Below are 13,998 nucleotides of genomic sequence, written 5' to 3'. Positions count from 1 at the left end.
TTTTGTCTCCTCCCGCGCGTGGCTCCCAGGCCGAGGAGGGGACACCGCCGTTCGCCAGCTTCAGGCTTCCCCGGGGATCGGCGCGGGGGCTCCCCGAAGCGGAGTGGGGACCGGCCCGCCCTCCCCCATCGCCCTGCCGCCTCTCCGGGCCAGCAACGCTACCACTACAGCCCACACGGTGAGACCTGGCTTTGGGAGGGCGCCAGGCAGACCCCTGGCTTGTCGGGTTCCGACTGTGGGAAGAGAGGGCCGAATCTCCAAGCCCCTGGCAGGGGCCTGTCCTCGACGCCGCCCTCTGCAACTTGGGCGAGCCCCGAGCTGCTGCCACAAAGGAGATTCGTGGTGTGGGCCCCTCGCTTCCCTCTGGTGCTCGCCCACCCCAGAGCTCCTTTTCCTGGGAACTTCCTCCTTGCGCTCCCCTCCCCTTTTTTTCATCTCTGCTTCCCAGAGCTCCCTTCCCCCGACCCGGTAAACATCTACTCCCAACCCCAGGGGTAGTGGCTATTTATAGAAACGTATGTGTTAGGGGACAGCTAGGCTACCCTGCCCGGAAAATCGATCCCCCAAAGAGCCTCCGAGGCCTGGCTCCAGCCAGCAGGGAGCACCCGCCAATTGTCCCCGCGTGTGTAAGCATGTTTTATGAGAGCTACAGGTTTGAGCACAGCAGAAATTGTAATTAACATTAACAAAAATAAGAGCTACAGCAGTAGTCAAAACAAAACAACCCCCTCCCCCGTAGGATTCTCAACGTGGATATTGCTCAAAAGGAAAGGGCCGGCTTCTCTTTTGAGGTGGCAGAGGAAGGGCACCTGACAAGGGCTGTGGTCCCTTGAGACCGGGGGAGGAGAGCGGAGCCTGGGACTGGTGGCTGCAGAGACTGGCAAGCTGGATTCCACTTCAGCATGTTCCTTTCCTCAGCTCCCAGCGATGGCCTTTGGATGGTGACCATGAGCCTAGAGGAGGTGTGCGCTTGCCGAAGGTGATTGTTTCAAAGGTCTCTTTCCCAAAGGCTCTCTGGGAGCGTGAGCAAACTAGGATGGTTTCTGTGTGAGGTTGCTTGCAGGGCATAGGATTTTGTTGCCGAGTTAAAGTTGCTTGAGAGCACCCACCCATGGTTTGTGGCCTGCAGGGAGCGTCTCTGGGGTCCTGTGTGACTGAAACTTATCACTAGAGATGAGAAGATGGACTTTAGTTGTGCTAGAGACAGACAGTTTCATAGACATGGTTTGTTGTTCTCTTTCTGTTTTTCTCGGTGAGTCTGTCCTAGGGACTGGGGATTCATTACACAGGGATTAACTCATCTGGGTTGTACTGTTGCTGGGAGAGAGCCTGCAGGTAGTAGGGATGTGATTGCCACAAGGGCATCCTAGAAAGGAACCACCCTTGGTTTTAGAGGTTTGGATTTTCTGTGGTTTTGGCTGGTTTCGAATCATCTGACAGTTTGGAAAATACAGCGTCCATTTTTCCGCCCCCCATGTGTTGGTGTGATCATGTTACATGTCTTGAACTGGAAAAGAAATAACTCAGTTTGCCTCTGATTTCCCAATTTTTGTAAGGATGGCCTTTGCCTGATCAGAACTTCTTTGTGATTGAAATATGTTATGGAATTGGGAGAAGGAAAAGTTGTCACTAGCAGAATAGCCTGTGTGACACCAGAGAGAAAAAGCCAGGAAGGTGATTTCAGGAGAGATACCTGTGCTGTGCTGTGGTCCGTGTGTGACGTGAATTGCAGAAGGATGAATTACAGTTGCTCTGCATCCATGGATCCTCGCTTTTGAAAGTGAAGCTTTGTGTTTCAAATGTTAGTTTCAGCTTGGTTTATATAACATTACAGGTTTCCCAGCTCAGGGGCATTGAGGAGTGCAGGGTTTATCTGGGTCCTCTGCGTGTTTACCTGAGGATGCAGACTCCACAGGTTAACTGAGCTGTCAGGAGTCCATAGACAACTCAAATATGTACTGCCGAGGCACACACCCTCCCAACTCTTCACTTCATGTACCACTTGGGACTGCTAGTTCTGGGAACCAGTATTAGCTTTAGTATAAGTACTAGAACCTTTGCAGATTGCGGGCACCAGGTCTTCCACATTTTCAGAAGTGTTTATGTGTTTGTATCTGGAGCAACTACACCTAGGAGGAACTGTGGAGGAATGACAGGAGGAGAAAGGGCAGTAAGAAGAATGAGTGGAGCAGGCCCGTCTTCTCCCTTAAACACATGACAGGATTATGAACTTTGGAATTTTCCATGGAAGTTTGCTTTCTAATTTTTTGTATGACTTTTTATTGTATAATATAGCAATTTAGTTTAGGTCAGCTTGTCCTAAAAGTAAAACCAACAAATATCTCAATTCTCATCAGCTTTAAACATATATATATATATATATATATATATATATATATATATATATGCATTCTAAGATATTAGCATATATATATCTTTAAAACTTTTAATGTTTAAATTACTCATCAATGATTTTTTTTTTAACCTCCACAATTTTATTCCCATAACACCACACAACATTTCTCAGATGATTTGGGGAGGCTTTAAAACACCCAGAAGTCTTAGCCCAAGGAGCGTCTGTCACTTGCCATTTTGGTATCGCAAGAGAATGATAAAGTACTCCAGACTCCTTGACCTGTTGTCTGATAGAAGTTTCAATACTAAAACATCACATGTTCCAAGGAGGGCTTTATGGGTCTCCCCGCTTTAATGCATGCGCTCGTGGAGAGTTTAACCATTACCTTCAGTTAGTTTCAGCTTGCATTCTTGAATGTGACACACTGTGCTACCTTAGCCAAGGGGCCGACCCATGGTCGCTGACTGCAGGAGGTTGAGGTGACGGTGGAGTTTTCAGTGTCCTCATGTTTATGATCTGGTCCTGGCCTTTCTGGGTGCCCCTCCCCTAAGCCCTCCATGTGTCAGTTGTGTGCACTTGATTTTGGTTGTGATTTCAGGGTCCTGCCCCAAAGTCCTCCTCTTCCTGGAACCTTCCAGTAAATATCTTTACCTCCTGGAATGTGTAAGGCTCTTGGGCGTTGTTAAGATGTCTGCCTCGGGTACTTTGTAACCAGCTGTCCTTTGCCTTGGAGGCCCAGCAAGATCTCGTGACCTGGGCCTCTTGGGAGATTTCCCAACTCCCTCAGTGTTGACTTCATGTTTTCTTTTGAAGATGCAAACACAGTCTCTGAAGAATGACTCCAAGGGACATTTCTTGATGTGTGTGCTTCTAGTAGGGAGATATTCATTAAATTCCTACCATGTACCTGAGTTTATGTTGTCGAGGACTTAAGAAAAATAAGAGGTGACCTTCTCCCTGTAATTTCTCAGCAGCCAGATAAATGGGTGCAATTTTTGTCAAACCAGAGTGAAAAATGAAGCAGTGTGCATGTGTGTGTGTGTAGGGGGTGGATTTAATAGATTAGAGGACGTGAGAGCTATGGGCTTTGAAGAATGTATAGGAGTTTATCATCTGAACAGTGCAATGAAGGAGATTGAAAGCAGCGTCTGCAAAGGACAGTGGTCAGAGCTGTCACCTGCTCAGTACTGTACCAAACCCTTTCCACAGGTAACCTCGCCAATCTCCCTAATAGCCCTGAGGAGGCAGCTTGGGACCCTTTTACACACAAGGACACCGCAGTTCAGAAAGATTAAGTAAACAGCCCAGGGTCACATAGTAACTGGGGGCACTGCATTCACTTCATGTGTGAAAATCTCTGGGCTCTTAGAAAACTATCACCATCAACCAGAGAGGGTGTGAAAATGCACGAGATTCCTGTGTCTTGGGAGTTCAGCCATGTTCCTCTGAGATGGATAAATCAGACTTGGAAGGGCTCAGACCAGATGTGTTCTTACTGCATGCATTGGCTCTGGTGGTGGGATGTAGCCATGGGCTACAAGCAAAAGCAAGAAAAGGCTCAGATAGACAGTGTGTCCATGCCAACTCTAGAAACACCGTGGAGAAAGATTTGAAGAGTTTAGGCTATGAAGCAGGGTGTGTCTGGGTCTGCCTCTGCAGATTCTGCCTGCATATCCACCTCAGTTGTCCCAGTGAAAACAAGCAGTGTACAGTGAAATGTAGCTCTTAGAAGGGCATGAGGGATTGGACACAGGAGACTTCACCATAGTGCGGGAAGTGCCAGATCCCCAGAGGGTTTCCCAGGTATACACTGTCAGGGATTACCAGGTATTCAGTCAGAGTGATTATTTAGAAAGTGAAGGTCCCCCCCCCACCCCCCGTTGTTGGTGTTTATTTGTTTGTTTTAAAGTCGAAGATTATGATAACAAGAAAACATTTGGCTTTATAAAGAAAACTTAGGAGTTTGTTTGAGTTGCCCGTGGGAGCAGAAAGGCATTAGCAGCTGAGCGGAAGGACTTGAGTCCAGGAGGCATGGATGGGCGTGTCTGGAAGAGGAGAGGCTACAGCCAATGAGGGGCACTCCTGACATCCCAGCTGTGCTCAGCACTGACTGGGAAATTATAGGAGTGAAAAAGCAAGAGAATGGAAGCTTGGCCCCACCAGTCAGCAAGGGTACATAGCTGATCCTGCAAAAGGATACCAAGAGAAGGCAGCTGGAGAGAGACGTGGTGGACCAATATATGGGCAACCTCTTTACTTCTGGCCACTAAAATATTTGAAATAATTTTTTTTTTTGGATTATACAAAAAATAATTATAATAACCTAAACTGGAGTCAATTCTTGATGCTCAAAAAGTTTTATGGTGCTAGCATTTTAGGAATCTTTAAAATGCCAAGGTTGATGTTACCCTTAATGTGCTTCATGAGTCATATAGCATAGGTCTGGATGAAATGGATCTGAAGTAATCTCCCTCTGGCCCTGAAGAGACAGATTTCAAATCTTGAGTCCTTTTCATTCCTGGTGCTTTAAAGACTACAAAGTAAAGAGGGCTCAGAGATGGATGAAGCTTTGGAAGAAAAGCCGTCCATAGGCTGGGGCACAGTAGAGCAGGGCAGCACCTAGCTCTTTAGAGGCAGATGGTGCAAGCATTGGTTACCCCACCCCAAGGCTAGCATTTGTTAGCAAGTTCCTGGGTAACTCTGGGGTCTTAAAAACCTGGGAAAAGGAAGGAAAGGACAAACAGGTTTGTATTACATTTTAATATGTGCAGAGCTTTTCTGATGTATTTTATGGATTGCCTTGCTTTTGAAATTGAAAAAGATACCACTTCCCTTAGTAAAACATAATGTCACCTTACATGGAGTATCATCTATGGGCTCCTTAAGAGAAATCTGTTGAAAGTCTCTATGAGGAATAAAATTCTTGATTCTGTAAAGTCATAGTCTCAAGTACTGGCTTTCTTCTGTTTTAGAAGTAAGCAAAGAGTCTCACTCCATAGATGGTCATTACGCTTGCTGCTTGTCAGTTCAAAAAAAATGATCAGGGGATTTCATTTTATAATCCAGCCGCTCCCAAACCATTTCTTGAATTCCCATGCTACCCTGCAGAGCATGCCTGTTCTTTCAGGAGTATGAATAACCCAAAGCAGAGGACTTAGCACCGAGGAACTAGGACTCATCTTGTTTATTGTAAATTTCCAATGGGCAGAGTTCCCAGCACTTTGTAGCCTGTCCCTTACTATTACTGGTTGAATGAGTGAGGTAGATTATGGTGACAAGTTGATTCTTTGAGGTCTCAAGTAAGAATCCACCAGCAGGCTGCTTGAAGGAAATCCCAAGGCGATTCAGGATAGGAAAAGGAGGGCTCTTCCTTTGCCTTGTCAAGTTTTGTTTAGATGAGACTATTCCGGGATGGCATGTATGCCAGAAATAGAAATTGCTACTTTGTATTTATATTAGTTACTGTTTCCTTTGCTGTGAGCAAATACCTGTCAAGAACCAGTTTAAAAGAGGAAGGGTTTATTTTGGCTGACAATTTAAGAAAGGCTATGCTGTCACGGCATGAAGGCATGATGGCAGGAACCCGAGGCAGCTGGTCACACTGCCTCTGCTTGTGGGAAGTTGGATGGAAAAGCGTGATAGTGCTTGGCTCACTTTGTTTATCCAGTCTGAAACCCCAGCCTGTGGAAAAGTGCAGCCACATATATATAGGTTGGATCTTCCCACCTCAGTTAGCCCAATCTAGAAACTCTTTAAGGGACATGTGCAGAGGTTTGTCTCTTAGATGATTTTAGATCCTGTGACAGAGGCAGTCTCAATATTACTCTGTGTTGGAAACCTGACTATCCCATAGGGCCTGTAGAAATCCATGCATAAGTACTGAGCTATGGACCAGAGGCCCCAAACTGAATGGCAGTTGCTCAGTTTGTTGGACAGAATGACCTTAACTGATTATAAAGTCACCAACACCCAGAAACTGTAAACAACAGGCTTGAAGTTCTCGAGGTAACCAGGGCACACGTATCTACATGAGACTGTCAATAGAAGCATATTTAGTTTGTTGCTATGTGTCCTCTCCTAGGTCAATTATAACTTCCAGGGAAGAAGGAAACTCAGAGTGGTTTGGGAGGCAGTCCAGATACGTAACAGAGTGCTAGACAAATGGGATTCCCGTCCTCGTGTAAATAAAGAATGCCTAAATGAAGTGCGGAAGACACCGTGGTCTGGGTGTGGGCAGCACAGTAGATGGTACTTGTTTGTGCTTTCATTTCCAGATCAGATATGGCTCAAAACACCTGCCATGGGCCAGGCCTGTTATTAAACACTAGGTGCAGGATGATAACAGGAACGTTTGATCCTTGCTCCCGGAAAACTTACTCCAAGGACCCAGGCTATGTAGAGCTGGCATTCCCAGGGCTGTCCTATGCATCCTAACCCCGCCCATTCTACTGTTCTTCTGCTTTTTTTGTTTGTTTGTTTGTTTGTTTTTTAATCTGTCTTGCCTATAACCAGCCTTCTCATTCTCTCTGCTAGTGTATGTTCATGGGACAGCTTGGGCACACATCACTTTCCATTTAGTAAAACCAGTTGTGGCTGTTGTTCATGCCAAATTAGATATCGTAAAGATGGGACTGGGTTAACGGGGACTTTTCTAAAGTCATCCTTGGAGAGACGGGGCTCCTTCCTTTCTGCTGATGCTTCTTGTCTGCATTCCAGATTGGCGGCGGTAAGCACACCATGAATGACCACCTCCACATCAACACCCACAGCCACGGACAGATCCAGGTTCAGCAGCTGTTCGAGGATAACAGTAACAAGAGGACAGTGCTCACAACACAACCCAATGGGCTTACGACGGTGGGCAAGACGGGTTTGCCTGGGGTTCCGGAGCGGCAGCTGGAGAGCATTCACAGACGGCAGGGGAGCTCCACCTCTCTGAAGTCCATGGAAGGCATGGGGAAGGTAAAAACCACCCCGATGACGCCCGAACAAGCGATGAAGCAATACATGCAAAAACTCACAGCCTTCGAACACCATGAGATTTTTAGTTACCCTGAGATATACTTCTTGGGTCCAAATGCAAAGAAACGCCAAGGCATGACCGGTGGACCCAACAACGGCGGTTATGACGATGACCAGGGATCCTATGTGCAGGTGCCCCATGATCATGTGGCTTACAGGTACGAGGTCCTCAAGGTCATTGGGAAGGGGAGCTTTGGGCAGGTGGTCAAGGCCTATGACCACAAAGTCCACCAACACGTGGCCCTGAAGATGGTGCGAAACGAGAAGCGCTTCCACCGGCAGGCGGCTGAGGAGATCCGGATCTTGGAACACCTCCGGAAGCAGGACAAGGACAACACCATGAACGTCATCCACATGTTGGAGAACTTCACCTTCCGAAACCACATCTGCATGACGTTCGAGTTGCTGAGCATGAACCTCTATGAGCTCATCAAGAAGAATAAGTTCCAGGGCTTCAGCCTGCCTCTGGTGCGAAAGTTTGCCCACTCGATTCTGCAGTGCTTGGATGCTTTGCACAAGAACAGAATAATCCACTGTGACCTTAAGCCTGAGAACATTTTGTTAAAACAGCAGGGTCGAAGCAGTATTAAAGTGATTGACTTTGGCTCCAGTTGTTACGAGCACCAGCGCGTCTACACGTACATCCAGTCACGCTTTTACCGGGCTCCGGAAGTGATCCTTGGAGCCAGGTACGGCATGCCCATTGACATGTGGAGCCTGGGTTGCATCCTTGCGGAACTCCTGACGGGTTACCCCCTCTTACCTGGGGAAGATGAAGGGGACCAGCTGGCTTGTATGATTGAGCTTTTGGGCATGCCCTCTCAAAAACTCCTGGATGCTTCCAAACGAGCCAAAAATTTCGTGAGCTCTAAGGGTTACCCCCGATACTGCACTGTTACGACTCTTTCAGATGGCTCTGTGGTCCTCAACGGAGGCCGATCCCGGAGAGGAAAACTGAGGGGTCCGCCAGAGAGCAGAGAGTGGGGGAACGCACTGAAGGGGTGTGATGATCCTCTTTTCCTTGACTTCTTAAAACAGTGTTTGGAGTGGGATCCCGCGGTCCGCATGACCCCGGGCCAGGCTTTGCGGCACCCGTGGCTTAGGAGGCGCTTGCCAAAGCCTCCGACCGGGGAGAAGACAGCGGTGAAGAGGGTCACAGAGAGTACCGGTGCTATCACCTCCATTTCCAAGTTACCTCTACCTTCCAGCTCAGCTTCCAAGCTGAGGACTAATTTGGCACAGATGACAGATGCCAATGGGAATATTCAGCAGAGGACAGTGTTGCCGAAACTCGTTAGCTGAGCTCCAGTCCCCCTGATGCTGGCAATCTGAAAAAAAAAAAACAAAAAACAAAAACAAAAGCGCGTTATAGCTGAGCCTTACTGGGTTGAAAAAGTGTAGCTCAGACCTGTTCTTGTTTGCTCAATAACTCGACTCATTTGTATCTTTCCAGCACTTGATGTAAGACTTGTTTTGTTTTTATAAAATACATGGGGACAATGCTTTAAGTTTTTATACTTTCTGAAACTTTTTGTTTTTGTTTTTCTTCCTTGTGTTTCTAAAAGTACGATGAGCCTTACTGTATTTAGTGTGGCAGAGTAATCACATCGGTGGCGGGCCATTGATTCTTCATGACGGCCACACATTTACAGATCGGTCAAACACATTCACTCTGTTTTCATGGTTCGTCCCACTCCCCAGGGAGGTGGCCCCCTGAGACCCTCCTTCTCTCTCCAGGTTCCAGGTTCACACGGAAGCAGCACACCTTGCCTCCATTTTCCATAAATTAATCTGGGTCAGAGTGGAGGAGGAAGAAGTGGGGGTCAGGGTGAAAAAGTCTCTAAGGAAAACTGCACTTCAGAGATTTTCTTTTTTCCTCACAGTCTGTTCAAATGATTACAAAATAGGATTGCCTGCTTTCAACTGCCCACTTAACATTCTGATGGTCTTAAGCCACGGAGCAGCGTTTAGTGGATAAGTGGAAACTGAAATGTGTGAATTCCTTCCCGAGGCTCTGGGATGATGGCGGGCTGTCATAATCAGGAAGCCTTCTGGTTACGGAATTGCTTTTGCACCTAATTTTAAGGACCCTCCCCCCTAAGGTTCCTTGCTGCCTTTTCTCTTGTTCGCTCCTCTTCCACCACACACATCCGTTGCCTGTGTTTAGTTTAGTTTGTCTTTTTTTCCTTCAGTTGTCCATCCCAGACCGATAGATAACACAGAGAGACATTTCAGCTGCCATTATGCCTACAGTTTGGTACCCTAGTTTCCAAAAGAACAGCGGCCTAGCTACCTAAGGTGGGGAGTTACATAGTTCCAAAGAAGATGTAGCCAACCGACTGGAGTCAGTTCACACTGTAGGTGTCACAGAGGTCCCCTTAGCCTGGGGAAGCATCAACTCTTTCGTTAGAAAGAAAAGGGGTAGAAAAGGGAGGAGAAATTCCAATGTCAAGTTAAATGGCCTGACTTATTCTCTGATTCACTAGAAAAGCCACGGGAAAAAAAAAGATTCCTCTATTTAGTTGACTTTCTTTTGAATCGCACTGAGTGTTTTTGTGGGGAATGACGCTTTACCTGCGAGAGTAACTGAGAGTTAGGTAAAAGAATATTTTCTTCTCTGAATAATAATTATTTTCACAGTGAAAATTTCAGTATTTTATCACTAATGTATGAACAGTGATATATATCAATTTCAAGGCACGTGGAAAGAATTTTTTAGTATGTGCAATTTAATAGAGAAAGATTTCTGCCTGTTTGGACAATAGGTTTTGGATAGTAAAAATTAGGATAAATAATCTTTTATATGCACAGATATTATTGTATTGCCTGTAAATCGATTTACAAGTACTTAAAGCATGGTCCCCAGTGAGGCCAAGAAAGTTTCCGGTTAAGTTTTTTTAATTCTACGTTTTCTCGTACTTAAAAAGAAAAAAGAAAAAAAAAAACAAATAGAAAGTGTCATTTTGAATAAAACATTTTTCTTATCTTGAGGCTTTGCCAGTTGATGGTGGAAAAATATGCTCAGGAATTATTTCAAATATTTGCCAAAAATCAGTAATAAGATTAGCTTATTAATAAGTTAGTAATATCGCTGTTTGCTTTACTATTTAAGGATGTCACTGATAAATTAATTTGTACCCCTGTACTTAGCTTATAGCTTATTTCCCCTAGTCAAATTCTTTAGCATACTATACACAGTTCTGTGTAATCTGTGAAGTGCAATAATATGTCAATAAGTTACATAATGATGCTCATGTGACAGTACCCCCAATCAGTGGCTTATAGGGCTTAAAAATTGTGTATTTATTTTTAAAACTTGGCTTAAAGGCATAAGAAGTATAAAGAGTTGGTCTGGGGACTTTGTAAAGCTATGAGTCTCTTAATAATGGTTATTGTCTTTAGGTCTTTAAAATAAATTTTTAAAAATGGAAGCTATCTCCCCTCACCCCAGGCCCCTTTCCTCTGTTCTCACTTAGTTGCTGCCTGAGCCTGACATCACTCACTCTCCTAGAACGTCACTATACTTGCAACAGTTTAGAAATGGACTAAGATGGCTCATCTTTCCCCCACCACACAAAACTGGTTCTTAGATGCCAGCGGGACATTTGTGAGGAGTTCAACCCATACATGGAACCAGAAACTTTAAAGCCAACTATTATGTGCTACAAGGCTTTTTTTTTTTTCTCCCTTCTCCCCCCACCTCCACCCCCCTTCCCCAACTACAGTAAAATTTCCTTTATTCATTAAAAAATGTTACAGCATTTACTGATACCACTGCTTTGGGGAGAATCCTACTTAATTATTGTGTCTAAAATGAAACTGTTGCCTCTTCATGATCTTCACCTAAATAAAGGGCTCTGATAAGCTAGTAGGAGTTGGCGTGGAAACGGTCCTTGGTCTCACAGGTTACCATTGTCTAGGGATGTCTGAGCTGTTTTCAGATTTAGGAATAGCACAGTGTCGTCTTGTCTTTGGTTGCAGTCTCACTTGGCTCTGTTTCTTGCACTACCAGAGTGTTCTTAGCACAACCGTGGGACAGGGAGGGATGCAGGGCAGCATAGTTAACATCGTCGAGGAGACATGGTGCCCTTAGTGTTAATAATGTGCCTTTTGTTCTGAATGCCATGTTACTGGGCATGCATCTTTTGGCCTCTTTAACTCTTTGAACGAGAAGTAGTAAAGAAGGAGGCCACCTCTGCAAAGATAACATCTGTCTTAAATATCTAGATTTATAGGCCTTAATAGAAACCATAAGGCGTGAATTGTCATTGGGCGCTGAGCAAGATAACTATTGGTTAGTTACGCCAGGAATTCCCACGTTTAAGAGGTTAAAGATGGTCTTTGTTGTATTTTAACATCAGACTGATTTTTTTAAATGATACTTTTTTGTTATGCTAACACTAGACAAAAAAAATCAACTGTATTTGTAAAAATTTACCTCAAAGCATTTAATTTTCTAGTGTGATCAATCCCAGGGCATTTGGTATGAACCAAAGTGCGTTCCTTTTCTATGTGCCTGGCTCTAGTAAGGATGGCCAGGGGTTTTTACAATTTGGGTGCATGACACTTAAGCCACTTTTAAACTTACTGGGTGGTGTGGAGTCCTGTTAGGCGACTCCATCAGAATGTCAGAAAACACTTTAGGCATCAGTAGCATTGGGCCATATTGGAATCTTAAAAGCGTGAATTATTTTAAAAAGAGAACATTCTTTTTTTTGTAATTTTTTTCATCAAGACTATTTCTGGTAAGCAGATTTTTTTTAAAAAAAATTTTAAAAAATCAACTGATTTGGTTGGTAAAGGTTTTGATATTGCCCAACATAATGCTGTGGTAGCATTAAAACAAAAAACAAAAAAACAAAAGTATTCGTGGACTCTGTTTTTAGGGGCTTGTACATCTCTCTGCTATGGACATATATACGATACATTGTAATTCTATCAGCTCAACAGCTGCAGGAATGTCTAAGCCGGGGCTTGGGTTTTTTTAATCGAGCAACACCTTAGACACGTGACTGTATTAATGCTGCAACTGTGTGTACTGAAAATATGTGAAATGGTTGAATGTGGACTGTGTATATATGTATGTACAGATTTCTGTGAGATGCTGCTGTTGCCACTTAACATGGAAAGTGTTCTAGTGGGTTTGAATCCTAGTGGCCAGTTCTATGATACTGTATGCATTGTACAGCTGGAGCAGAAGTAAGACTGTTTAGTGAATTATTTGTTAAATTTTATTGTTGTGGCCAGAGATAATTTCAGAATAAAATTTTAATGTCCTACCTTACTTCTCACCCCTTTTCTAACCATAATCTCACCCTATTTCTGGTGTGATTCTTCCTGGTTTGTTAACCCTGGGAGACGTTTAGCATGGCAGGTGGCTTGAGACGTTAAAACCGCCTATTATTTCTTCACTATAAATATGCAGATTCTGAGGTTTATTTTTTGTTTTGTTTTGTTTTTAAATTATGAGTTTGTAGAAAGAAACCCCCTACAAAATCAGAGCTCTTGAGATGATTCTTTCTCTGGTAATTTCATGTTAATTTGTTTTTATATATGGTATCTACTACATCTCATACCATACTAGAGCTTTGAATCCTTTTATCCTTCAGGCTTGAGGGATGCAGGGGCGCAGGCCTTCCCTGATAGTCCTCATTCTGGTCTGTTATCTGAAGACGCTCTCCAGTCTACCCCAGGCTTTCAGAAATGTGCACGCTTTTGGTATTTTTATGGTTGATGTTCTCCTTGGTTCACATTTTGGTGTCTCCTGACATGGTTGGGTCAGGAAATAAGGCTTGTGAGCTGCAACTAACTTAAGATGTGTCAAGTTGACACACTTAACACCGAGCTCTGGTTTACTTGCCAATGACAACAAGCAAGGTAATAAATAAATATAAATAAATAAGTCAGACGTCGCAAGGACATAATGTCAATGAGCGGTCCTGGCGAGAGCTACCTCACGCTTTTGTTTACATCCCTCCCGCTACCCACAGCGGAAGAATTCTGTGGCTTCCGGTGCCTTCTCCATTGTCAGGAGCATTTGCCGCAGGAAGGGAGATCCCTAAGCCCAGCTTTTGTCTTCGCACACAGTGTAAAGGTCTTCAGACTTGTCCTGCTTGCTTCCTACTCAACATCCACTGTAAAAGCACCACACACAGAACCAATCAACCACAGAATCCACCAAACGAGAGCAAACCAATGAACATGATGTATATAAAAACTCAAGTAGGCCCATGGCACCCTGGTCTGACTAAGGAAAGACCAGTTTCCACCCCTCTTACCAAATCTTAGTTTGTTCTTACGTCAATTAAGGCTATATTCTGTTTGAGTCTCCAGAACTGATTACCTTTTGGAGCCAGCAAGTATAAAAATAAGTATTCAGAAGTAAGGAATTTCAATGCTGCTTTCAAACCAGCCTTAGAGAATGTCCCTTATTAGTTAGCGCTGGCACCGATCTTTGAGAGAAGGGAGGGCTTTGCTTACTGTTCTGTTTTAGAAAGGGCATTAGAAAAGACCCGAAACCACCACGTTATCTGTGCCTTTGCTTTGTCTCGTTTGTTTCTTCTAGTCTGAGTTACACCTCTTTTCCTTCAGACTTAACACAAATAAACATTTGTCACCAG

General features: G+C 44.4%; 1 protein-coding gene across 6 annotated transcripts in view; it reads left to right on the top strand.

Annotated features, from left to right (window-relative positions):
* Dyrk2 (dual specificity tyrosine phosphorylation regulated kinase 2) overlaps nt 1–12,657 on the top strand; it is a 35,516-nt gene extending 22,859 nt beyond the window's left edge. For 3 of the 6 annotated variants that reach the window (XM_031349509.1, XM_031349510.1, XM_031349508.1), the window contains exons 2-3: nt 30–178; nt 7,073–12,657. In XM_031349509.1, coding sequence (XP_031205369.1) covers nt 7,094–8,680 — 1,587 coding nt within the window. In that variant the 5' untranslated portion in view covers nt 30–178; nt 7,073–7,093 and the 3' untranslated portion in view covers nt 8,681–12,657. Of the gene's footprint in view, nt 1–29; nt 179–217; nt 980–7,072 lie in introns of those variants that run through there. The other 3 variants (XM_031349512.1, XM_031349511.1, XM_031349513.1) reach the window with 2 other exon arrangements.
* The last annotated feature ends 1,341 nt before the right edge of the window (nt 12,658–13,998 follow it).

Source organism: Mastomys coucha, unplaced genomic scaffold (assembly GCF_008632895.1).
Source record: "Mastomys coucha isolate ucsf_1 unplaced genomic scaffold, UCSF_Mcou_1 pScaffold4, whole genome shotgun sequence".
Taxonomy (NCBI): Eukaryota; Metazoa; Chordata; class Mammalia; order Rodentia; family Muridae; genus Mastomys; species Mastomys coucha.
The sequence above is the reverse complement of the archived record's forward strand: the minus strand, read 5'-3'. Positions and strand labels throughout refer to the sequence as shown.